At 50.9% G+C, this 27,061-nt stretch overlaps 1 protein-coding gene across 1 annotated transcript in view; it reads left to right on the forward strand.

The window, feature by feature from the left end:
* Nucleotides 1-27,061, forward strand: part of LOC132471020 (plexin-A1-like) — a 162,312-nt gene that overhangs the window by 3,412 nt on the left and 131,839 nt on the right. Inside the window, 1 exon segment of the mRNA XM_060069984.1 lies at nt 25,460-26,888. Coding sequence (XP_059925967.1) covers nt 25,707-26,888 — 1,182 coding nt within the window. The 5' untranslated portion in view covers nt 25,460-25,706.

A 27,061-nucleotide genomic window follows, 5' to 3' on the forward strand; every position in this document is an offset into this window, starting at 1 on the left:
GCAGATTAGGGCCCTGTGAATCATGCCGAGGGGAATGTGGGGCACCCAGACTCAGAAAAAACAACCAAATCTCCTCCTTTCTGTTCCTAAACCCGTGGACAAGGGCTGGGGGGGAGGGGGAGGGAGGGATATTGATCACTTCTCCCAAGTCACTGGGTCATTCCTGTAAGACATGATATCGTGTTTTTATGGACACTCAGGCATACCTGATATGTAATGAAACGTATTTAGGATTAGGATAGTACGGAGAAAGACTAATTTCTGGCTAATTCTGTCATCACCAAAATGTGTTTTCTACTATTATTAAAAACAAAAAAACATGTTATATTACATTTGCGTTGCGAAGGTAGGCAGCCAGCACAACGGAGACCCAATTGAAACGATCCCTCCTGACACATCTCGCCAACTTCTCTCTTTTAAAGGTCACAATCTGTCAGCTTGGTCGCCTTCTCAAGAAGCGAGCCGTGTAGGTTAAAAGACGACAAGCGCTATTGAATTCCCTCACAAACCATTATGTCCCTCCAGAAACCCTGGAGCCAGGCAACATTGCCTTTACATCCACCCGGTATGTCACCTCCATGACAACCTCCTACTGTATGGGCTGGTGCAGGGCGGCTGATGGTGCGGATGCTGATGCAGTCACAGTTTAGATGAGAGGGCCTACTGGTTGTGTAATGTGCTCTCTGGAGACTGCAGTCTGCCTCTTTAGGCCTGTGTGTGTGTGTGTGTGTGTGTGTGTGTGTGTGTGTGTGTGTGTGTGTGTGTGTGTGTGTGTGTGTGTGTGTGTGTGTGTGTGTGCCTGTGTGTGTGTGTGTGTGTGTGTGTGTGTGTGTGTGCCTGTGTGTGTGTGCCTGTGTGTATTTGCATTGAGATAAGCAGTGCATTGTGGGATTGTATATTCGTCGATATGCAAGCCGTGTAAACTGCTGCAGAATGATACTGCTCGGGACGGGATACAATCTACGGCTTAAAGTGTGTGTGTGTGTGTGTGTGCATTGGGATACTTGTATTAAATGCCTTGTTACAGACTGCGGGGTGAGATGAAATGGGGAGGAGTTAACCCCGGCATTTGTTGTGATAAATGTTAATGGTGCAGCGTTATCTAATTGGGCTCCTCCTCCTCCTCCTCCTCCTCCTCCTCCTCCTCCTCCTCCTCCTGCTCCTCCTCCTCCTCCATGTATACCTTGCTCCTGCCTTACATCACCCTCCAACCTCAGCCCTCTGCACTGCAGTCCCGCTTCCACCGCCTCCTCCAGCACCACCACCACCCCCACCACCACCGGCCATAGTCTCTGTTATATTAACCATGGGATATCTTAAATAACTCACACAGCCTGCATTCCTCTGCCCCTGTAAATAAGACTAATAGAAGGCGGGCCTTTTGAAGAGGGCCACTTGGCCTGAGAAAGGCATGGCCGCGGGATAGCCCATCAATCATCAAGCTAGCTAGCGGCCTTGTCTGGCCCATGCATCGTGGCCATCATCAGAGCGGGGCTAGCCACCTCCACTCCCCCTGATCTCCCCCCCCGTTAGCGGAAGGAAGGGAGGCTAATTTCAAACAGGTCAATGGTGTGGTGTTGCCCCCTAAGGCACTCCAAAGGAATATAAGAGAGGTAGAGGGAGTGTTATGCATGCGTGTGTGTCTATGTCTGTCATATGTCACAGGGTACCGTGCCATGCTCTTGTAATGTGTTCAGCTGCATACTTTACCAACAGATGTTGTCTTGATTAACCACAGAGGTCTTCGTCGTTCACATTGCAGACTGTTGCATTTTTGTTCCGTATTAGATATCGACACTTGTTAATGGGGGTTCAGCTGTGTGCGAGCATGAGAAGGAAGGCGTGACGCGGGAAAACACCACTCAGTCCCTTTTGGTTTTTCCCTTTTTTTCTCAAAGTATGAGCCAGTATGAGCACTTAGTCCTCAAAAAAACAACAACGCAATCCTACTTCAGCAGCATAAGGGAGGGTAGATTTTGAGTAGCTTTCTCCCTAATTCACCATGGAGTGCATCCAAGCCCCTCACCTCTCCACACTAAACTCTTAGTGGCCACTTTCCTTGCGGCAGCTGTGAGGCTCATTCTGGGCCCGGCTTAGAAACAACTAAACGCTGTTTGACTTCATTGGAAACTGCAGCTTTGGCTGCGAAATCTGCCGGGTCACCGTTGCCAAACAGAACGGCCGCAAAACCAGCATCGAAAGGGAGATAAAGTTAAAATAATGGCCTAAAGGCCAACATTGCACTACAAAACCCCCAAGATCAACCTGCCGCCCGTTGGCCCAGGGTCTTTAAGCCGAGTCATAAATAACGTCGTGGGGAGGTGAGGTTCAGAGGCCTAGTGGTATCTGTTCCACCTCCCTGTGAGTTGGGCTTCACAAAGAAACTCCCGACCTGTCCGTTGGCAGGGATACAGCGGTGGAGGTACAGACAGAAGTTCTGCACCTCCTACCAAAGCCCCCTCCTCCTCCATCCTCTCTTATTCCGTCTCCCTCCAAATCACCTTCTCCCTTGCCTTTGTGCTCCTCTTAAAGGGTTAAAGAGAGCGAGAGAGGGCAGCCCTCAAAAGGGTTAAGAGAGAGAGAGAGGGAGGGAGGGAGAGAGGGATGGGGGGGGGGTCATGAGGAGTGGTCCCCCCCCCTGCTGTTCCTAGCCTCTATTGTTCATGGCCATTGTTGAGCCGGGCAGCGTGTCGAACCGCCGACACACGTACACAGACTCTTCCCCTTCCACCGTCGGACCCCACAGCGTCCCGGCGGTCTTCTCCCTTCCTCGCCGGCAAGCATCCAAAGCGGAAAGGGGGACTGTTATGACGGGCAGAATTCTGCTACCAACTGCCCAGTTCAACCTGCAACCCACTGGCCCAGTCCCTGCGGAGCTCAAGCTGAGGCTTCACCTCTGCAGGCTGAACGTGGCGTCCACAGGAGTTTCACGAAGCGCCCTGTGCTTGTGTTTGTGGGTTCGTGTGCATTTCCTCCCCTCAGCGGAAACATGTGGTCTGGGACCATAAACACTAACCACCACCCCCCCCCCCCATCACCCCTCCGCACCTCTACCTCTCTCGTCCTCCCTGGGCCCATCTAGTTAAGAGCAGCATGGTGTGCAGAACGGTGGTGGTGGTGGTGGTGCTGGTGAGTTCCTGGCCTAATTATTTAGCCAGACCTGGTCTACCTCTGTACTAAAACAGATCCTTTTTACCCCGAGGGGAGTTGGTGGGCTTTTAGGTCTCCTCTCCTCTCCCCCGCGGAGAAGAGGCAGCCAGGGACAGGGACAGGAGGAGGAGCACTGGGGGTTATTGCCCTCCTGGCCCCCAGACAATGCAGGAACACTGTAGGGTGGGGAGGTTTATAAGAGGGGGGGGGTGGGGGGGGCACTTCTTGGATTGGATAAGGAGGCACTGAGATTGGGGGGAGAAGAAGGGAGGGGGTGGAATGGAATGGGGGGGGGGGGGGGGGGGTCAAAGGTTACACTGATCCCTCTTGAAAGGTTGGGGTGGGGGCTGTGACGGTCGGGTTATATTGGCAGGAACCATTTGTTGGTTTCTTGAGATGGGTGGTTGGTGGGGGTTGGGGGAGAGGAGCTTTTGAGTGGGTGTGGGTTGGAGCCTCACATTGTTGTCCCATGATTGCTCCAGTTGTGCCAGGTCACCTCTGAACCCCTTGCGCTGACCTCCGCCAGGAGCTTTTTTCCAGAAGCCTCCTTGCCTCCCCTTCCTTTCCTACCGTTCCTTTTTCTTTATTATTTCACTGGACCAGTCCTGTTCGCCAAGAACTGCAGAAGAATGTGGCCGTTCTGGTTTAGTGGTCAGCCTCACCATTGTTGTTACCTGTGTGTGTGACCTCATTTAGCCCTTAAGATCAGGATGTCATGGCTCTTGGCAGGCCACTGAACCAACCCACCCCCCCCCCCCCCCCCCACTGCCCCCCACTGAAAGCAAACAATGGTATTGTCCAACTGAAATTTCTTCTTTCAACACAACACAGTGTAAGACAAACAACGACAGCCATACATGTAGGCCCTAGAATGGCACCATAATTGCCCCACATCTGCCGCTGCTCTACCCAGGTACACACAAACAACCGTAACAAGAAATCCATGACTGTGTAGATGTTTAATTTGTATCCCTTCAAAGAGGCCCCACCTCATTCTACCCGTCAGTGGCTGCAGCAGCAGCGGCGGCAGACTTGGCCGGGGCTCAGACACATTCTGAGCAGCACATCTCCCCAGTCTGCCCGTAGCCTGAGCTCCATAAAAGCTCTGAGCTCCTTTTTTCTTTTCTTTTCTTTTTTTTCCCTTTTGTAAAAAGGGAGGGAAACGCGAAATCTCAACAAAACGACGCCGGAGCCTCTTCCTTTGCCAGGATCGACAGGGAGAGGCAGAGGAAGAGACGTTTGGAAGGGAGGAAGGAAGGAAGGGTGGGTGGGGTTGTGCTTGGCAAGTTAACGCTAAGCTAGCTCAGAACAGGGCTAACCGCGCCTCACGCGCATGACAACGATGTTGCCGAGCGTTGAGCCCCGTTTTTACGAGTAGAGAGGGGCCGTCCCATGACGGGAGCCAGGGTGAGGAAAGATGGAGGTGTAGGGGTGGTGGGGGGGGGGGGGGGGGGGGGGGGGGGTCGGACTTCAGAGAAGAAGGACTACATAAAAGTAGACCAGAAGCTGAGTCAAACTCAAAGGGAAGGACTGAGCGGCAACGTCGGAGCAGCTGCCCACGCTCGCACCGCCACCCAGCCCACCGTCGCTTATGACTCTTCTTTTATTTGGAATCCAAGCAGATGTTGTGGAGAGCGGGGGAGGGGTCACTGTGGTTTTATTGGACATGAAGCCGGGGTTTCGGGGAAGGAAATGAAAGCTGGCCCCTTTCCTCCTGATTGGTGATTTGTCCTCGGTGTTGATGCCTCCTGGGTCGACGAGACCGCGACTCCTCCAACCTCTCATTTCCGGTTCGTACCCGACAGCGTGCTGGCCTCCTGATCTGGTAATATCCCCGGCCGAAGTGCCCTTGGGCAAGACGTTTAACCTCCGGTAGCAGAGTACCTTTTAGCGGCGGCAACAGCACTTCATAAAGGGCAATACATTCGCACTGGTTAAACTTTTTCCCTCGCAGCCTTCTACACTCAAACACTTGTCCTTGAGAAGCACTTTGAAAGAGAAAAAAAAAGCGTCTTCTACCTGCTTAGTCATTCGGGGCATGTCCGGAGAAATGGTTGGCAGCTAAATCCTTTTAATTGCTCATTTTGTAAATTCAGTAATTCAGTGGCCGGGTAATTCGGTTCTTTGCCTATTTTAATTAGCTTAGTGCCAAGCCTGTCCTTTTGTGGCGGTTCTGTCGGACAAGGCCACGGCGTGCCAGCTGCGTTGGCTGCCACTGCCCGCCCTGCACTCTGCATTGAGGTGCTGCGGCGGCGGCGTGCATATAGAGGGGCTCTTTTTGTCCCTCTTTTCTCTTGACTTTTTCTCTCGCCACTCGTCACATCTGCTGTCATCAGTGGAGAGAGAGAGATCCCATTCTGCTTAGTGTCTCATGTTCTCGCTCTCTCGTTCTCTCTCTTGCTCTCTCTCTCTCGCTCTCGTCCGCCCGCGCTGTTTCTCCTGTCCTTGATCACTTTGCCTTTCCGCTGGTCTCGCCCTCTTGCTCTCTCTCGCCTCGCTCTCTCTGGCGTCCTTGATCGGTTTGCCTTTCTGCCTCTTTTCTCGCCCTCTTTACCTCTCTGTCTCGCTCTCACCCTCTCTACTTTTCCCTCTGCCGCTCTCTCACCCTCTCACTCATGGTGAAGGGGACGTGATGAAAATGGCTGCTTAATCATGCAGAGAGGTCAACCAATCACGGAGCCCGGGCGTGTGATTTTAAGGGCCTTTTTAGATAGCACAGCGAGCAGAGGAGGAGAACGAGAGGGAGTGAGTCAGTGAGAGGGATGGACGGCAAATGTGTGAGCTGTATGCCCCCCCCCCCCGTTATCTGCCACCCCTCCGTCAGTTGTTCTGCGTCGACGCAGAACGTGGCCAACACACACGCACACGCACACACGCCGAGCCTCTCCAATTTACACACCTCATCAACAGATCTGTGGAGCCACAGCTCCCTCCTGATAATGTCAGCATGTTGCTCATGTCCTGTAAATGGAGCACGCACACACACACACACACACACAGACACAGACACGGTCTGCAGACAAGGCAGTTCCCACCTGAATGTCAATAGGAGAGTGACGGATGTATATGAGGAAGGGAAGGGCAAGTAGAGACCTGTCCACTCTCTCTGTTTCCTGTGCTCTCTCTCCCTCCCTCTCTCCTTCTGTCCCCCCGCCCTGCAGCCTCCCATTGCTCTGTCCCTCCCTCTCCTTCCGTGTTGACTGACAGCCCCTCCACCTTGTTAGCTGGTCAACACAGCTTCATATTTGATGCATAACCCATCCGGATTGGAGGAGATTTTGACTTGGCTCACATGCTAATGAAACTTCCGACGTGTGGATCGATTGACATTCATGTGAGCCGTCGGATGGATTCACGGTAGCCTTCCAATGCACGCTCCAATATGCGGGAGGACTTCTTGTCTGCGGAAGTAGAAGAAGAAGATGATGTCTATGTATAAAAATGAAACAACCCACATGAGAGTCGCGGGCTATTATTTAAAAGCTCATCCAAAGAAAATGTCCTCCGGCCAATTCGAACATTCTCTGGAACATGTTGATTCTGTTTTCCTCCTTGTAATGTAACACAAAATGGCAGAGTCATTTCCTATTGGAGCGTATAATCAGAGGGTCCGTGGGTGTCGGAGGAGGACATACACGCGTGTTTCATTGCATTAGGATTCAGTATAACGGGAGATGTAACACTGTACTCCCTGCCTGCCGTGCTGTTTCCCAAAGTGTGTGTGTGTGTGTGTGTTGAGTACTTCTATTAAATAGCCTCTTGTCTGTTCTCTTTATTGCTCTCTCTCCCTCATTCTGTCTCTCTCTTTAGTTCCCTCTCACAGCCTCCCCAGCGCTCTGACCTTGTGTGGGCGCATGCTGATGAGCGCAGAGTGGATGCACTCGTCGAGCGCTCGTGTGCGTGTGAGTGTGAGTGTGAGTGTGTGAGTGTGTGTGTGTGTTGTGTATTATGCGATTGTTGTGTAAATGCGGTGGGCCGCTAATTGACTGTCGGGCACGCCGCCTCTCCTTCAGCGGCTGAACCCTGCCCTCCAGCCGGTCCCGCGGGTCCTGCCAAGGCAATAGTCCGACCCCGCTCCGCCCCCCCCTCAGTCCCGCAGAAACGCTCCGGGGAGCCGCTCTGGCACCGTGCCCAATTGAGGGTGGGCACTCTGTTGCCCCCTCCCTCCGCCCCATCTCTTGTCTGTCTGGCCGCCTAGCTTACTGTGAGGCTGGCCTCCTGATTCGTTCCACAGCACTTCCTCTTGACAGAACATCACGCTCTTCCTTTTGAAGCTCTTTTGATGCGGCAGGTTTTTTCCCGAACAGATAGCACTCCTTCTGATAGCAGATCAAATGTTGTCCCATATCGGCGGAATGAACATGAGCTTTATTATTTGGCAGATCCCGTTTGATTTATGAGAAAAAACGGCAACAAAATAAACCTGCCCCCGGGTTTTCAAACTAACATGGCCAATTTTAAACATTGGCTCTTGCCAAAATTCAACACTTCACTCTCCAAACACTAGAGAGTCGGCTCAAACATAGGCCTTCCGCCAAAACAATAGCATGTAGCAGTTGGTGCATTCATATTAGCGTTTTTAAGCAAGCTTGTATTAGCCGACGGTGGCTATTGGCCATTATTTCTGACACGCACAAGAATTTTTTCAAAACTTGACAAAATTCACAATAAAATGGTTGGTTTCATGAGCAAAGTTTGGGGTCTTACTGGATAGCTTATTTTTCAAGCGCTTTGTATTTCTTTCGCAGTCCTCTTCTCTCTATTTACACTCATCTTATGGTGTGTTGACAGTTGAAGTAATCCAACTGTGTAGAATTAGGATCCCAGGGCCGGCTATAGCCCCTTCTCAACAGGCCTTCTGGTGCAAGCAGTAGTGTGGTTCATAGAATATAAACCAGGCGCGTTGTTTGAAATAACCCGGGATAACGCCACAGCTTAGGAGATACACGGCTAAGTATGTACACCACTGTCGGGGGATATTCTGCGATTACATTAAGCAACATGCATTTAAAACTGTTCACACTTTTAGGAAAAAATGCTGCCTTGTATATTGCCTCGCCCGCTCCTGAATTTTCTCACACAAACAGACACACACTTTTACACTCTTATCTACACAGTTGACTGCTGACTCACATCCAACACAAACACAGCCTATGACTTCCTGTGGTCGCGTTGTCCCAGGTCAGTTTATTGTTGGGCTGAGGTAAACATTACCCAGCGCAGAGGGGAGGAAATGACAAACAATAAAGTGACAAACTGACACTCTCCTTCAGCACTTTGTTTAGACTGGATACGCAAATGGCTGTGTGTGCGTGTCTATGGGTGTATGTGTGTGTGTGTGCGCGCCATGCAGCCACCGAAACTATTAGAGAATAAAGCAAACCAGTATGCTAGAGAATGACCTGCTGTGTGAAGATGGCTGCCTGCCAGTTCCTTCCCCTCCTACTTCACAAAGCATCTGCATGCTGGCAGCCACCATATTCACTTTTTGCTGTTGTTCAGAACTGACAAGGATGTAGGAGGCATCACCAAGACACCAACAGTTAATTGAAGGATTCCTTTTTTTTGCTATCATTATTTTCAACTTCAGGTGTGGTTTTTAATTTGTCTTTTTTCAAAGTCTGATAGAATAATTGGTCATGCTTCTTAGCGCAGAGAGGGTCCGTATCTTCAGGGATTCTCTGGCACACGATAAGAGGTCTGCTCCACAACAAAGAGGCAAAAACAAGGATTTGACACCATGGCGCTCTACGCATGCACCTTTTTGAAAACAACAAGGAGGGATTACCTATCCAGCTAAATAGCTTAGGCTCAGGCACAGCCTCTCAGCCTCCATACACATCTCGCTTTGTCTCTAACATTAGCATTTCCCAAATATTAGCCACGCTCCAGTTAAAACCCCCAGTGTGTAGGATGTCTGAGCCCGCGACTAGACATCCTTTTTTTAGCTCTTGTTTGATTCAGGTTATTTTTTTGTGTACATATTTTTTGTTTGTTTACACTGCATGGTCAGACTGCAGTTTTGAGCTACTTTAAGTGCTCGCCCAATAAAAAAACGTTGATTTCCCCGGGTATCTGCACGGAGCGATTCACCGGGAGAGATAGAAAGATAGAGAGGCAGGGGAAGGCGAACGATTGATTCACAGCAGAGGTGTTGTGGATGGTTTTATAAGTCGCTCAACATTAAAAGCAAACGTATTTCCTGTTGTGATGCTGCGGCAATCCTCACCTCTGCTCCGCCAAAGCAATCCACTGGCAATATGGCTTATTAAATTATATTGACTGTGTTGGAAAAACCGAGGGAGGGGTATGGCCCGTGGGTGCAGAGGGGGGGTAGCCTAAAGTGAACGAATGGGCGGAGAGAGAGAGAGAGGAATGAGAAAAAGGACGAGAGAAGGAAGAAAGATCCACAGAGATGAGAAATGGAAAAGTACGGGGGAAAAAAAGTTAAGGGAGGAGGAAAGAAACGGTTGGTGCCGGTGAGCAGGGAAGAGGTGAGCTAGCTCGCTCCTAGCTTCACTGCTAGAATTGCATCCAGGCAGTTTCGAGTCTGAGTCAGCAGGTGGTGAACCGGGACCCTTGTCTATGGTGTTGCCCCCCCAGGCACGCCGGTAAAATACGTGTATACACACACACACACACACACACACACACAGACACACAGACACACACAGAGGGAAGAGAGACCTAGACAGAGTGTCAGAGCTGTCGCCCTGTCTCTCTCTCTCTCTCTCCCCAGCCGCGCAGCCCTAGCCTGTGCTACAGCAGTCGCGCAGCCGACCGCGGCTAATTAGTAGCTGCCGCTGCTGCATGGCCTTCCTCGGCAGCACTGTGCTAAGCCCCGGCGCCGCTCCTCTGTGGGCTGTGACTGAGCCTGCTGGAACTTCACTCTGTAACCCATGGTCTGTGTTTGTGTTTTTTTTCGTTGGTGCCGGCTTTCTTTGTTTGTGTGGGGCGGATCTGCAGATGTTGCAGGTGGAACAGGAAGCGTCTGATCTTCGCTTTTGTGTTTGCGCAGTGGCGGTGGCGGCGGCTCTCTGCTCTCCACTGTCCTCCTTTGTTGAGCTTTTGTATCTCCTTCATCCCCTCGTCTCTTTGAGAGGAAAATTATAACGCGCACACACCTTACCATATTATAGTACCATTCAAAATCAGCGTTTCTAATAACGGAAACAAATGGTGCCTGGGTGACCTCTTTCCCATCAATAATGAGCGATTATTATACATATAATAATCTACAATATACGTTATACAATAATTATGCCTCGCAATTATAGCAAGACATGATGACAGCTGAGACACTCAATGGGAGCCCAGGCTGCAAATGGCCCACATGTTTGCTTCCTTCCTCGTGTTCTGGGAGCGCCATTAGGCAAATGTGTTGGTGAGTTCTCTGCCATAGAACATCAGAATCAGATTACATTTTTATTGTTGAGGTGTGTGTATGTGTGTGTGTGGGGATGGGGGACGGACGGACGGACGGACGGACATTTTGTAACTTTCCAGCCCTCTGAGGAAGGCTAGCCTGGTGACACACTGTGGTGAAGGTGGTGGTTGCGAGTGGTTAGTACCCCCTCAGTGTGTCGCCCCGAAAACGCTTTTCCCTGAAGACCTTACCACCACCCATCGCCCCGGCCCCCTCCTCCCGCTGAAACCACCACCAGTATAACCACATAGCTGGAATAGCGCAGCCACCGCGAGCCACCTCCGCGAGAAGCCCGCTAATCAAATCCACATTACAACAGGCATGGGAGAGGGAGAGAGAGAGAGAGAGAGAGAGAAAGGGCGAGCGGGAGCAAAGTCCTAGCTCAGCACAGGAAACACGCACACACAGCTGGAGAACAGACGGTGAATAAAACGTAACTATACCCACATGCCTGCTTTTACACACACACACACACACACACACACACACACACACACACACACACACACACACACACACACACACACACACACACACACACACACACACACACTCACACCGCATACATCCAGAAGCCATAGGCGGTAGTGGCAGCCCAATAACCCGCGATGACGTCCTGGTTGCCCCCTGGCCTTGGGGCAGGATCTGGGCCACTTAGCCTCACGCTTGCTGGACATAGCACCCCAAGCGCTACCTGTCCGTGCCCGGCATGGCGATACTTTGCCTGACGAGTGACTCACAAATGTGTTGTGAATGGGCCCCCCCCCCCCTGTGGGCGGGAGGGAGAAGTCGTACGTTAACCCAGATGGTAAATGTAAGCGCCATATATTTGGCCAGGTTCTACGCTAGCTTTTAAAGAGCATTGTGAGTCGAAAGAGCTTTACGACTCGGTGAGCGTTGTTTAAACAAATGATTGTAAGGATGATAATGGGAATGACATGGTATGCAAACACAGTGAAGTTAATCACCCGGTGTAGAAAGTTTGTGGTAGAACGTATCGACGCCCGCCGTGTACCTCGGGCAGTCCGGTGGGGGAGGCAGCGCGTATGAATTATTTAACTCTGTTCTGTTCAACACCCTGAACCTTTTGCTTTAAATCCGCTACCCCTGCCTTCACCTCCTCAATGTCCTCAATTTCCTCTCCTCTCCCTAGCAATTGGGTGCTAGTCTCAGTCCAATACGAGGCTGGTCCCCACCAGTCATTCGCCGGCGTCGTCTGTATCGCTCACTGCCATTCCTGGCAATTTCTCTCCCAACAAAACACTGGAATCTCTGAGAACCTCTGCACTGCATCCAGACAAAAGCCAGAAGGCACCTCTTTCGCAACAATTAATGACCAGCTCCTTCCATCAAACCCTCCCCATAAAAGGAAAGTTAATCTGCATATGTGTTTGTGCTGTTTATTTGCTTTTTCAGAGGGGATTGGAGAAGCAATAATACTTTTCGGCTAGGAGGTCTCCAATGCAGTTCGTCTAAGAGTTCAATTTGCATTTTAGATGCTAATGTAGCCTTTCGGGCGAGCAGGAAGAGCTGTAGTGCGCCTTGGTTCTGTCTCATTGCTGTTATTCATTAGGCCCGGATAATTGCGGCGGCTGGTGCTTCGCACATTTACCGCCAGCAGTAATGGAACGGCACCATCCTGTCCACGGAAAGGTCAGGCCGCGCAGGGGATCGAGGGATGCCGCAAGACGCCAACCACCAGGAAAAATGTGTTTCTTTCTCGGGGAACGGAGCGTCTATTTTCCGAATGACTAGACGGATAGGAGTGGGGTCTCAACCCAGTGGCAGTTGAATTCAGTTAACACCTTTTTTAGAATTGGACCCTTTTAAATGGCAGCAATTTAAATGAGGAGGGGGGGGGGGATACGACAGTAGATCCTCTGATTCTTTCTGAGGACCGTCCCCCACCATCCAAGTCGCAAAAGTATATCTGGTAACAAGGTTTTTTTTTTTGTCACTGGAGGAAGTCTTAACCTTCTGCCCTCTTGATCAAATCACATGAGCTTTAACAAGCCGGGCCAGTGCATACAAGGCCTCCCCCGGCTCATCAAGGGAAGGGTCAGCACTCAGCTGACCCGCGGAAGGGATTGGGAGTGTATTGCGGCACCGCGATGCAGGCCAGCTTAGCAGGCCAATCCCATTATCAAGCAGTGCTTGTGAAATAATAGGTCACGGCTTTCTTGTAACCATGACTTATTAGGTATCTGGTTTTTAATGCTTCCGCTTCATACAACAGATTTTCTTTCAGCAAACTTGTTTGGCCGGGGGAACGAAAGGCCTCTCGAAGTTATATGACACGGAAATGAAGCGCAAGTCTCACAAACGTCAATCTAAAAGATGCGCCCACACTTTTTAGAGAAATGTCCGATTTAACCTCCGCTTTAAACTTTGGGAGACTTTCACTCGCCTCTGCGGACAGATTTTTCCGTCTGTTTTTCTAATACTAGCGTAGCGGTGTCCAATTAAAATGCGCTACCCCCGGGAACTCGCAACACGAAGGATATTCCTGCTCTGTCATTTCGCAGCCTTGTTAGCAGCGGCATGTATTAAGTCCCACACAGGTGCAAAGTTTTAGCCCGTCTGAATCCATCTACATGGACGGTTAATGGCTGTCAAACATCCCCCCGGCCGTATTTCCAGTCTGCTAGGAAAGTGACGCTGAGTGGTAAAAGCAGATGAGGAATATCGCTGGGATTACGAGCGGCATTGAACCCCGGAAGGCTCTGGACTCGTGGCAGGTAATTTGCCTGGCTAGCGTTTTTGTGATATATTTACAAACCTGGCCATGTTTGCCTGCTGAGAATGTGAAGGCCGGGGCCGGTGGGTGATGGAAAGAGGCTGGGCTGATTGTTTAGCAGCCGCCTGGAATAGCCAGGAGGAACAACTGCAGCAATGGGTTGTTGTATAGCTTTCCGTGAAGAGGTATAAAGTAGCGCCGTCTTGCTCCAGCCTTTTTTTGTTCTTAATACCTCTCTGCCGTTCAAGTGTTTTGTTTTTCTTCCGTATTGGGAAGGATGATGTTGGAGCTCACAAATAATGTTGTCGGTGCGCTTGTCTGGCCGTTGTGTCTGTGCTGGTACACAGATTTTCCTACGCGGCTGCGGCTGGCGCAAAGTTGGCACACCCCAAGTTGTGGAATTTGATATGTGGGTCTTTCTTTTGAGTGGAATCAAGCGAGCAGCGGCCCCCCTAAAGGCCTGAGTTATGTCTGCCTCCGCCCCCCGACCATGCGTTGTCCACCAGAACGCTCCGTGGTATTATGTTAAGTCGGAGCCCTTGATTTATCCAGTGGCCGACTACCCTCTTCTCTTTATGTCAGTCATCCTCTCTCTCTCTCTCTGTCTCTCTCTCTCTCACCACTTCCCAGCATGCCTCCTGTCCTTATCACTCCTCCGTGAACCCGTATCGTCCTATACGACCAGACTCTTTGTTATCCTTTCACTCGGTGTGTGTGTGTGTTTGCCCGCTGCTGCCGCTCCCTCCCTCCATCCTTCGGTTTGTCTGCGGTTTGTGCTTATGTCAACTAAACGTAGACTCCTGATCCTTTGGGTGACAGATCCTTCTTTTACTCTGTTGTGTTCTTTCTTTTCCTTTTTCTTTTTTACTCGCTTGTTGCAGGCGTTTTGTCTGGCAGGGGAACACCCAATGTAAACCGAGAGTGACACAAAGAGAGAAACATACTCTCAGCTGTTTACTCTAGCTCTCGGGGTTATGATTCACATGGCCCCGACACACCGAAGGGGCCGCCTGCCAGTAATGTGACCTAATGAACGCCAGCTCTCTGGATCGTCGCTTTGTCTTGCGCTCCAACCGCCTTCCTACCCCCCCCCCCCCCCTGCTGCATAGACACACAATAGGCTGCTGTTACTCATCCTACCGGCCCGACTGGTCGGCCCGGCTCTCGGCCCCTCCCATCGGGTCCGAGGGCCCACCTCCCTTGGCTGGAGCCGGGTAGAAAACACGTCCGTCTAGGAATGGAATGAACGTTTAATAGCTAATGGATTAATAGTCTGCCGGTGAGTCATTACGATAACCAAAATAAATCACGATTTCTAAGTGTATAATCATACTCGTAGTAGATTTCTGGGGCTGAGTAAAAGTTACAACACAGCCCCACCTGATGAACTTTGTGAATTGACTCTAAGGCAAAGCAGGCAAGTCCTGGATTCTCATGTGAATTGTTTTCTTTTACATAACAAAACGGAACAGAAGGTATTCTCTCTAGAGTAGAAGCTGCTCAAAGTGCTCCTCGATGGCTGTGTGTGACAGATACCCAACTGCGCAGCCAGCACACGGTCACCTCTTAGCTCAACGTGTACTGACGCTGCCACCGGTAATCTCCCCCCGCTCCACGTCGCGTTCCGCCTCGTTGGTAACCTGAAAAGGTATCTCCCACTGCTGCTTTCACCTTACCTTAACCCTCGCTCTCTCTCCATTACTCTGCCTCCCTATTACTATATCCCCCCTCGCATCACTTCTATCTGCCGCCTGTCTCTCTGTGTCTCTGTCTCTCGCTCGCTCTCTCTCTCTCTCTCTCTCCCCCCCATCCTTTTGTCTTCCTCATCCGCATGTCACTCGCTCACTTATGTTCCCTCTTTATGTCTCTCAACCCTGCTATAGAGGAGCAGCGAGGCGTGCGGGCCACACTTCACTGCAAATATCTGCTGACGAACTTGGGGAGTTCTCAAGGCCTATCTATTCTCTTGAGTGTCTTTCTCCCTATTTCTCTCTCCCTCTCTCCTCTGTATATCTTTCTTGCCTTCTCTCTCTCACGCGCATGCACAGACACACGCACATCGCACACGCACAGACACGCTCACGCACACGCACAGACACGCTCACGCACACATACTCCATTTGGACAGTCACCAGCTTAAAACCTGGCCCCAGAGCGAGAAGTTTTGAGATAAAGCAAGCTTGTCTTTTGTTTCAGCTCCAGCTCACGCTGCCACTGAAGATAATTAACTTTGGCCTCGGTTGACTCAGCTGTAAGGGTGCTATTTAAGCAGGGACGACGTTCCTGCCCCACTGTGATTTCTAATGGGGTGTAGTGTTGGTGGGTGTGGGTGTGTGTGTGTCCTCCAGTATTTTTATGGTGAGACTGGCCGAGGCGTTTGTATTTCTGGGCGGGATAAAGTTGAAGGGATGTAACTCTTGACACATGGACAAAGGAAGAGTAATCCCATTCTGCCACTTTTCTTGACCTTGAAGTACACAATAAATGTCACCTTCCTCCCGAGATGTCAAAACGCCTGTCGACAAATAAACTATAGCCGGCCATATGTAATCAGAACTGCTAGGTGTGCTGATTAGTGTCTAAAATCAATCAATCAGAGGTGTGTGTGTGTGTGTGTGTGTGTGTGTGTGTGTGTGTGTGTGTGTGTGTGTGTGTGAGTGTGAGATGATCATGTGGGGGAAGGAGCTGGCTTGTTGTTTCTCTGTCCTGTGAATCGTCAGGGCTGGGCTGCAGGCATACATTGGCTACAATGGCCGGTGACACAAGCCATATGGCGTTGTAACAGTATTTAGAGATCAGGCTAAAACCAGGCAAAGTATCTGCTGATTCGCTCGCGTGTGCCGTCCATCCGGACAGCGTACGTCCGGATGCAACATTATCTCTAATGGACAAAGATGGATGGCATGGCGTACAGAGTCCAGAGAACCAGACCACTGGCTTGTCCATCTGTGTGTGTGTGTGTGTGTGTGTGTAGAGCAGGTAGAGAGCTGGTTGTTTGTGTCTAATCAGGGCATGGGGCCAGGCCTATGAAGTACTTAATATGAAGGGAGGCAAAGGCGCCCATCTCTGTGATCAATCTGCTCCAATCCGCTGGCCCACAAAGGGTGACGAGCAGCAAAGCCCTGATGTGCGGTCCGGCAGTTAGCGTGGAAGACATTAGTTGGGTGGAGGTTTTAAGTGCTCGAAGCTCTTTGTAGTGCAAAAGGCTTTGGATAGGGAGGCCGCGGGGAGCCCCCTTGAGATTCTCTGCAGAATTCATATCTGTCCGTTCTCACACTTCCCACTGAAAGGAGAATAATAAGCTGTGGCCAGGCTCTCCATTTGAACCCCCCGCTTTATTTTTTTCCTCTCTCCATTTGACTTCTCCTTGTGGTTCCTGTCTGTCACCGACATGTCCTCTCTGTGCCCTGCCTTTGTGCCGTTCCTCCCACTGATCCTGAGGCGATACCAGGTCCATTGAGCCCACCACCCCCCCCCCCCCCCCCCCCCCCCGCCGTCATTAGCTTGCTCTTTAACCGCCGCGCAAACATCACAGACGCCTTTTGTGTTCAAACGGTGGTGATTCGATAAACACCCACACCCCTCCGCCCACACCGCCACCACCAGTGCCAGTGTTGGCTAGGTGGCATTCTGTGCCTACGCCCACCTAGACATGTCACATGTATGATGAAAGGCTTATGTTGGCATCGAGGAAGACATTTTTTTTTAAACCTAACATCAAGGGCCCTGGTGACTTCCGACATTGCAATGGTTTTTTTGTTGCTTGAATCGTTGCATCCTATCCCGCCCCTCCTTTGTCCCTGGCCCCCACCTCAATAGTCCTCATTATTATCTCCAGCTTCATCCTGGTCCCCTTGAGAAGGGGGATTTATAATGCCAGACGGATGCTTTTTCTCCCTTTTACAAGAGCCAACGCTGTCCAACCAATGCTTTATTCCTCTTCATCTTCTTCTTCTTCTTCTTCTTCTTGCTCTGCTCAGCAGTCTGTTGGCATGGTTGGCTGCCCAATCTGTTCTTGGTGTTGGGGGTCTTCATAAGACAGGCAGGGAAGAGAAGGGTAGGACATGAGGACCCTGGGAAGGAAGCGAGGAGCCTGGGAAGGAAGCGAGGAGCCTGGGAAGGAAGCGAGGAGCCTGAGAAGGAAGCAAGGAGGCAGGGAAGGAAGCAAGGGCAGTAGAAGGCTCTAGTACTGTGTCTAGTATTGTACGGCAGTCGGCAGCATTCCTCCGCGGTGAACACAATGGGCGGAATATAATCAGACTTTATGATGGAATGTGCTGGCTTTGTTATGATGGAAGGAATACAGATGGGCGTAGTGAATAAAGCCTTAAAACAAATCCCCGACCTTTATGATTGTCTACAGTTTTATATATCGTACCCTCCCCTCCACACAGTATCCATTGTGAACGGTTTGTCGGCAATCCTGTATTGCTTTTACTCCCAGTGAAATCATCAATCGTCAATTTCGATATTGCCAGGATCTGTTCTCAACTAAATTCCTGCGTTACGGCCACATGTACATGGCTACCTGTGCGCACTGCTGGAAACACCTCCAAATGTCGCTGAACAACTCTGTTGCAGAGCCCCAGGAAGATTAAAGCTCCGCTGTTTGTTGTGACGGGCAGCTCCTCTCTGGCGTTGGTTATTTGGGTTCTGCAGGCGTTGGCATGCAGTGACATGCTCGACTTGTGATCGCTGCCTTCAATGCATAGTTTAGTACCCACACACAGCTCTGCGCAAGGGGAAAGCGTGATATGTGGTTGGATAATTGAGGTTGCTCCATAAAGAATCTGACAATTTCACTGACTTACGCCAACACTTACTCAATCTCACAGCCGCCTGCCAGAGGTCCTATTTCAGTTTTAGTCACAAGGGAGCAGGTTTATGTTTGTATTTAATTTCTGATATAATAATCATCACTGTATTGTGCTATATGACGTGGTCCTGTGGAATCCAGGGGGAAGTGAATAGAGTGATGCCTCTGACACACAGACGCACACGCACGTGCGCACACGCACTGGGTCAATAGAAGCATGCTCATGCTAGCAATGACAACTCTACATTTCAACGTTGTGTTGACAACTGCATGTGGATGTCCGTGGTTGGATAGACAGCTAGCTGTGTGTGTGTGTGTGTCTGTTTGTCTGTGTGTATGTGCGAGTGACGCTCGGGTGTTCTGTGACCTACATATTAACTATCTATCCCACCTACACACACACACACGCACACGCACACACGCACAGGATTTGTCAAGGAAAGACTGTCCCGGCCGGCGTCGCGCTGTCAGGAGATTAAGACTAAACCACTAATCTGACGGCACCTGGCTCCGTGTCCGTTTTGAGTGTGTTTTCTTTTCATGCGTTTGTGTGTGTGTGTGTGTGCGTGAGTGTGATTGTGTGCATATTTCTTTCGCTTCTTTGAAAACCCCGTCAGGTTTTATGGGGCGTACAGCACAGCAGAGCCTCCAAGAAACAGGATGCAACAGAAGACCCATTCTTTGTTTACCTGGAGAAGCTGAAGTCCATTGGGCATGGTGTCTGAAACGTGTGGACCACCGCGTTGGTCTGTCGCGTCCCACGGATCTCCTTCAAAACCATTGGATTTAACACTGATGTCAAAAGAGGCCTGTTGGTGTGAGAAAGGAATAGGTGTGTGTGTGTGTGTGCGTGCGTGCGTCAAAGGCCTGTTCATGCAGAGGCCGAGGGGGAGGGATGGATGGAAGTGTTGTGTCTGCTGCTGTTCGGGTGGGTCGGTAATGACAGCAGGAGGAGCTCTGGCGTGGAGCCCTCCTGGGGGGTTCGATCCCGGTCCTCAAGGCCAATGTATTTACTCTTTTCTGTGTCAGATCATTAGGAGTTTACCCGGCGTCAGCACATTGTTTACTATCTTGCCCCTCAGTGCTCTGTTTAAGACTTAATTTGAAACACGCTCATTAAAACATCTGATAGACTCGCTGATCAGATATTTTGGCAACAATCGATTCATTTTTCACCGACTCTGCGAAACACGAGGTCTGTTCTCCTCGCTCCGCCTCACAACAAACAAACGTTGTCCGCTCCGGTCTTGAATACCAACAACAATGCCGGTGCCCCCGGCCGTCGGCACTGACCCCGCCGCGACCCTCGCTGTCTGAATAGTTTATTTTTGCGAGTCTGCTGTTGGTCTCGTGCTCTCGTACAAACCTTACAAAGACAAACGCTGACTTGTGGAAAGAGGGGGAAGGAAAGCAACACAACACTGCCTTTGTAGCGGAGGGCGAGAGAGGGGGAGAGAAGATTGAGAGAGAGAAAAAAAAAAAGAAAAAAGGCGGCACCTGTCACTTGTAGCATAGCTACACTCCCCCAGCTAGTGGTCTGATGGGGTGATGGATTCCGTGTATCAAGGCTTTGCCGAAAGGCATTGAAGTCCTGGCCAGTTCACATTCCGCCCACATTCCCAGTGTGAGCGGACTTTACGAGGGATCTGTCTCTGGGGCCTGATCTCGTGACTCCTGAGGGAGGGGTGTATGTATGGATGTGTGTGTACTGTGTGTGTGTGTGTGTGTTTGGCAACAAGGCGGTGGGTGTCCGTTCTACTCACACACACTCCAGGTCTGACCCCGCCCTCCTCCGTCTTGGCCCAGATTGAAGGAATGCCGTCAGTGGGCCCCAGACAACTGTGTCCTGAACTTGCACACAAAAACCCTCTTGTGTGTGCGTAGTTGAATACTTGCGTGTCAGCGATGAGCGTTGTATCGCCCCCCTTGTGTGCATATTGTCGTCTTTCCTTGTAAAAACGAAAAAAGGATTTGTGGTCGGGGTTTTTGTAAGTGTGCATGTGGCTTCACATGACGGCATGGGAAGAGACATTTGTCTGATGTAACCACAGGTTACCAGCTGTCTCGGACACATGCACACTCATGCACATACACACACAGGCTTGTCTTGTAATCTGCGTGGCACACTGGGAGCAGTTGTCCCTATGCTCACTGTCTTCTTATCTTTGGCTGTGCAGTTTCTTATTTTTTTTACGTGTTCCAGCTACAGTCTCCGAAAAAAAACAGAAGACCTGGAAATAAGTTAATCATCGTATGTCATACTCGTAGAGATTTAGGCAGGGGACGTGTCGTTATTTCCGATGATTGTTTCATGATTATGCATTTAATCTCCTCATGGCTCATGAAACCCACTCAAAAAGCCATTTTGGAATGAAATCTTAAACCCATTATCCCATGAAACAGACGAGCGGCCTGGAAACCCCGGCTTGTAAACAAAAATACTTCCTCCGAGCCAACCCTACTTTAGGAGGGGGAGAGAAAAATTGAAGTTCCTGTAGAGTGCGTTTGTAAGCCAGTTTATTGATACATTACCTCACTTATTACAAATGTTTTTGCTATGTCCTTACACACACTCTCACTCACTCACTCACTGTTTTATTTTAGTCTTGCACTGCAAAGTTTTTTTGCCATGGTACCTGGAGCATGTACATCATATCGGTGGCGACGTTCCATTTTCGTTCAATCTTCCGCTAAACTGATTTACATTGTTATAAAAGTGGTGGAATTGGAGAAGGGAAGAGGGGTTTGGAGGTGGCGGTGGGGGACGCACGTAAGGGACCTTTTATAGGCCCCGAGAATCTGCCTGTCAGCCTTCTCCGCGAGTCAACGCAGGAAGGAAATGATACAGTACATCAACAATAGGATACAGCAGAGCACGTTAATGGTGCAGGAGCTGCACTCCCATTATAGCCAGCTGTCTGACGGTTTCACTTGGCTTTGCGGACGGGCCGAACAGAAGCATAAGCTGTGTTTATTTCATTCTTCTTTTTTTTTTTTTTTAATAAGCTGTCCAAAGTCGCTATGGATCAAAGCGTCTGCTAAATGAATCAATGTTATGTAAATGTAATTTGCTACAAGGCTACCACTTGTTAATACGGGAATGATTCTCCTTTCGAGGCAATGCAATCAATCGCTTTGCACAATGTCGTCCTCTGTGTTGACTGGTGCTATGGAGACGGAGCTGTTGAACACGGCTAGCTGACCGGCCGAGCAAAACGTTATTCCTTTCAAGCATCGCAATTCTGTACATTTGAAAAAAAAATTGTGAATGGGTCATTTTGGTTTTAACGTTTTGGTTTTAACATTGGGGTTCTGGTCCTCCAGGCCCATCCGCATCCGCTGCTGTTTTTTGTTAATGGACGTGGCCAATCAGAGCTGAACGTAGTTGATGGTGATGTACTATTGGCGAACACATCATGGTGCCCTCTGTAGGACGTTAACATCACATTGACGTTTCTAGCTTAAATGTATTTCTCATTGTCGACCTGACAATGCGATGACTGTGGAAGCAAAAAGAATCCCGATACTCGCATGAATCAATATTTAGTTCCCCCCCCCCCCCGTCCCTAAACCACTGGCCGGGGCAGACAGTAGACCCACTAGGCAGTGCTCAGCCTGTAGTCCACCAGTCTGTCTGTGCCTACCTGTAAGTGTGTGTTTGTTTTGTGGGTGGATGAGCTTGGCGGGGCTAGGTGTTGTGTAATAAGTGTAGTTGTACTTGGTGTGTTTATGTCTGTTTGTGTCTATGTCTGTGTGTGTGTGTGTGTGTGTGTATGTATGTGTGCGTGTGTGTGTGTGTGCGTGTGTGTTTTTGATTAGTGTAGTCTACCCCATGGGATCACACCCTTCCGTCTGTCGGTCCACGCAGCCTCCTGCTCGACTATTCGGCAGTGTCTGTTGGGAGGGGGGGAGGGCGGGTGTGTTCGTGTGTTTGTGGGGGTGGGGAGGATGGGGGCGTGATCCATTCTGCCCATATGCAGATCGTGGTGGAGGTGGAAGTTGTGATGGTGGAGATTAGACGTCCCCCAGTGTAAATGGGGGGGTGGGGGTTGGTGTGATGGGGATTAGGGTTTTGGCGCATCGCTTCTACCCTTACCCCCCCCCCCCCCCCCCCTCTCTCCTCTCTCATGCACACACACATACACGTGCGCACACACACACACACCCCTAACTAACCCTTAGCTCTCGGCCACGTCCATCTCGGCACACGACCCCCCCGGTGTAAAGCCCCCTACCGCGGCAGACTGTGTGTGCACGGAGGTGGGAGAGGGAGGGGCGTTTGATTTGGGATGCGTCGGATGCGTTGGCTTTGATCCCCGTAATATGTGGAACACTTCCACATATTCATGTTTAGTGTTTTTCTCGTCCATCCGTGCAGCTGTGTGGGCGGATGGGTTCTTTGGGCTGGGTACGTTTGGTGAGATGAGGGTGGGGGTGCAATTTCTTTGTGAACTGTGTGTTGTTTTTTTTGTGCCGCGATGTGCAGCGCAGAAGCGAGAGAATTGGTGTGCGCAATGTGGCCATTCCTCTTCTTTTCCGTTGCTTTCCCTTCATTCCTCTCTCGCTCGTCTCCTCTCGCTCTCTTTTCCCTCTCATCTCCTTGCTCCTCGTCTTCCTCTCCTCCAGCAGAAAACACGATAATTGATATGCCAGCAGCAATAAATCAGCAGGCAGCCCCGGCCGGCGCGGGCTCACTATCTGAACGGACAGGTTTAGCTACTTTGGAAGAGTGGGGTAGTGTGAGGGGGAGGGGGGGGGGGGGTGTACAATTGGGCAGGCCATAACACACACACACACACACACACACACACACACACACACACACACACACACACACACACACACACACACACACACACACACACACACACACACACACACACACACACACACACTCTATTTTCTCTCATTTTCCCCCTCCTTCCCCCCTTTCCTCTGCACCAGCGTGTCGTGGGGGCATAACCCCCTCCCCCATCGCGTCCATCTTGTAAACAAACTAAATAAAAAAACACAGCTGAAGAGAGCAATTTCAGACCCCAGCCCCCACCACACACACCCTCCTACATGTCCCCCCTCTTGTCACACCAAGTCATCATCCCTGTGTTATGTCTGGAAACCTTTCCCAGCACCAACCCCCCCCCCCCCCCCCTCCCAAACTCCCTACCTTGTCCCACTGGTGGGTATCTGACCCCCCCAAGGCGGTAGTGTTCCAGCAGTGTTCTCACTCCATGGATTGTGGCTCCTGATAGGAAATCCAATAAACTCTGGCCCTTCATAACCCATCCTCACGCGTTGAACCCTACTCCCTCTTCCTCCATCTCCGACGGAGTGACAGCCTCTGCCTCTCATGACAGATTCTCCCCCCCCCCCCCCCCCCCCCCCCCACAAGATCCCACTTGCTGGAGGACCGGGAGGTGGATAGAGGGAATTGAGGGTGGAGGCCTGGGAAGAGAGGATGAAAGCCAGACAGGAATGTCGGGATGGTAGGAGAGGAAATGCTGAGTGAATGACAATATCCTTACCTGGCTGTCATTTCCCCGACACTCCTGTCTGCCGACCGAGAAACTCTTCCTGCCATATTATATTCCCCCCTTTTCCGGTATTTTCCTAAACCAATGTATTTCTGCCACAGAAATTGGATGCGGACGCTAGGTTGCAGCGTGCTAGGTTGCAGCGTGCTAGGTTGCAGCGCGCTAGGTTGCAGCGTGCTAGGTTGCAGCGCGCTAGGTTGCAGCGCGCTAGGTTGCAGCGCGCTAGGTTGCAGCGCGCTAGGTTGCAGCGCGCTAGGTCGCAGCGCGCTAGGTCGTAGCGTGCTAGGTTGTAGAGTGGTGTTTATGAGACTGAGCTGATAACAAGCACAACGGAGACTTCCCCCCCCAGATACAATTTGTTGTGGGCTCCGTTCACACGCTGTTGCACACTGTCAAGCTGCCACCGATCCAAAATGAAGAAGAATTACTGTTAGGCCCCTCTTTATTTTTTCATACTTCCCTTTACATGTGGCAAACTGTCCCCCCCCCCCCCCCCCCCCATTGCCTCCTTTTCTGCTGGCAGCTCTTAGGGGAATATTTGACAACGAAGAAGATTAAGAACGGAAAGGGAAAAAAAGAAAAGGCCCCACACCTCCTCACTTTCACCCCTCCCATTTTGATTAATATTCATATATATATATATATATATATACACGTAGATATATATATACACGTAGATATATATGTTTTATATACATATACATGATGTATCGAGTACACACACACAAGCCTGATTTTGACGATGCCTTGATATTCAAGGTGAAATCTAATCACATCGGTCCTGGGAGAGTTGGGTTGCTTTTTATTTTTTGCATATTCAGCATTTAGAGGAGAACTAATGTCCCCGCAATGCAGGAACATGATTGGCCTGTCAAGAAGTGCCCGGCCACACATTCCAGCTCCTCTCCTAGCCTTCTCCCGCTCATGACAAGCTTGCAGCCCTTTTCATTACCTCTGTTCTGCCACTCAATCACCCAAATTATTTCCTTTACATCTGAGCATCGGAATGGGATCCCTTTTTTGCAGTATTTCGTGTGGCTTGGGTGTGGGTGTGTGTTTGTGGCTGTGCTTTATTCTGTTTGAAAACGGCCTGTTGTTCCTGCCAATAAGACACTGATACACCGGCATTAAGTGTAGTATTGTGGTGAGGTGCTGACTGAGCGACCGAAGGAACAACGATGGATCAAATTTGACTGAGACAAAGGGCTAAAAAGTGTACTCGATAGTTATTTATCCTGAGCCCTTTGTCCTCTCTCCAGTGGTTTACCATATCGTGATGCATGGCAGGGGCTTCTAAACACTCTCTGGAAGTGTAGCTCTCTGCCGGCGTGCGTGCTGCCCGGGATCATTAGGATAAGAGGATGCTGGCCAGCGTGTACACACCCTGGTAACAGAGACAGGGAATAGGCTCCAAGGCAGCACCCCCAATAAATTGCAGGCTGTCAATATTACACGGCCTTTTGGCGCCTTCCCAAGCCCTGGCCTTTCCCAAAGCCTCTCCGGTCAGGCAGGGAGTTATTAAAGAGTTCATCGCCGGGGGTCTATAACTCATCTCGCCACAGTGTTTGCATTATACGCACAGAGCTTTTCATAATCAGCCGCTACCTCATGGGCTGTCTCGACTCATTAAATGCCGACACGCATTTGCCCTTCAGACTTAACGCGGGATAATTTATTTATCACACTGGTTCAATGTCAATCCTATATTTGGATATGAATCTTTTAGGTCTGTCAATCAATAGAATTACGTTCCCTCTGTAGCTCAACGTGTCTTTCTTTTTTTTTTCTCTCCCTTGCAGGACTCCCAAGACCTCCCCCCTGGTTGCTCTGCTGATATTGATATAGATGACTCAACGTTCAGAAGAGGACAGCCAACCTAAAGGAGCTCGGTCTCCCCTTCTAGCTCCTCTCCCCATCTCGGCCTGCCCCGCCGCGTTCCTGGCTGAATACAGAGGCAACGCCTGACCAGGGATTGGTGCCTTTTTCTCCTCCTCCTCCTCCTCCTCCTCTTCCCCTGTCTCCTGCAGCCTCGCCCCTATCCCGGACATGTGTCCCTCAACTGGATCAGCGGCCAGCCCTGGCCCGGGGCCCGTGCTGTTCCTCGCGGGGCTCCTGTTCCTCGCGGTGCCCTCCCTCTGCGGTGGCCAACCCCCGCCCTTCAGACGCTTCTCGCCCCAGGAGTCGGGACTAACCCACCTGGCCATCCACAACAAGACCGGGGAGGTGTACGTGGGAGCCATCAACTGGATCTTCAAGCTCTCCAGCAACCTGACCAAGCTGCGCAACCACATGACGGGCTCGGTGGTGGACAACGAGAAGTGCTACCCGCCGCCCAGCGTCCAGTCGTGCCCCCACGAGCTCTCCCAGACGCCCAACGTCAACAAGCTGCTGCTCATCGACTACGCCCAGAACCGCCTCATCGCCTGCGGCAGCACCTCGCAGGGCATCTGCCAGTTCCTGCGTCTGGACGACCTGTTCAAGCTGGGCGAGCCGCACCACCGCAAGGAGCACTACCTGTCCAGCGTGGCCGAGTCGGGCACCATGTCCGGGGTGATCATCAGCTCACCGCACAACCCCACCAGCAAGCTCTTCATCGGCACGCCCATCGACGGCAAGTCCGAATACTTCCCCACGCTGTCCAGCCGCAAGCTGATGGAGAACGAGGAGAACGCCGACATGTTCAGCTTCGTGTACCAGGACGAGTTTGTGTCGTCGCAGCTCAAGATCCCGTCGGACACGCTGTCCAAGTTCCCCGCCTTCGACATCTACTACGTGTACAGCTTCAGCAGTGAGCACTTCGTCTACTACCTGACCATGCAGCTGGACACCCAGCTGACGTCGCCGGACGCCAGCGGCGAGCAGTTCTTCACCTCCAAGATCGTGCGGCTGTGCGTGGACGACCCCAAGTTCTACTCCTACGTCGAGTTCCCCATCGGCTGCACCAAGGACGGCGTGGAGTACCGGCTGGTGCAGGACGCCTACCTGGCCCGGCCCGGCCGGCTGCTGGCCAACAGCCCGGGCATCTCGGAGGACGAGGACATCCTGTTCACCGTCTTCTCCCAGGGCCAGAAGAACCGGGCCAAACCGCCCAAGGAGTCGGCGCTTTGCCTGTTCACACTGCGGAGGATCAAGGAGAAGATCAAGGAGCGCATCCAGTCCTGCTACAAGGGGGAAGGACGGCTCTCGCTGCCCTGGCTGCTCAACAAGGAGCTGGCCTGCATCAACTCGGTAAGTCCACTGCGTCTCTGAGGACTGTATTAGACGAGAATCTCTAATAGGCCACCTCCATCCCTCCTCGGCTCAAAGTTGCTTATTAGCCCTTATATCAGGCAATTAATTGATATGAAATGAAAAGCTCACACTTTTTTTTTGTAACGTGTCATCTTGAATATCAATTTCAC

The sequence above is a fragment of the Gadus macrocephalus genome, chromosome 13, assembly GCF_031168955.1.
Source record: "Gadus macrocephalus chromosome 13, ASM3116895v1".
Classification (NCBI taxonomy): domain Eukaryota; kingdom Metazoa; phylum Chordata; class Actinopteri; order Gadiformes; family Gadidae; genus Gadus; species Gadus macrocephalus.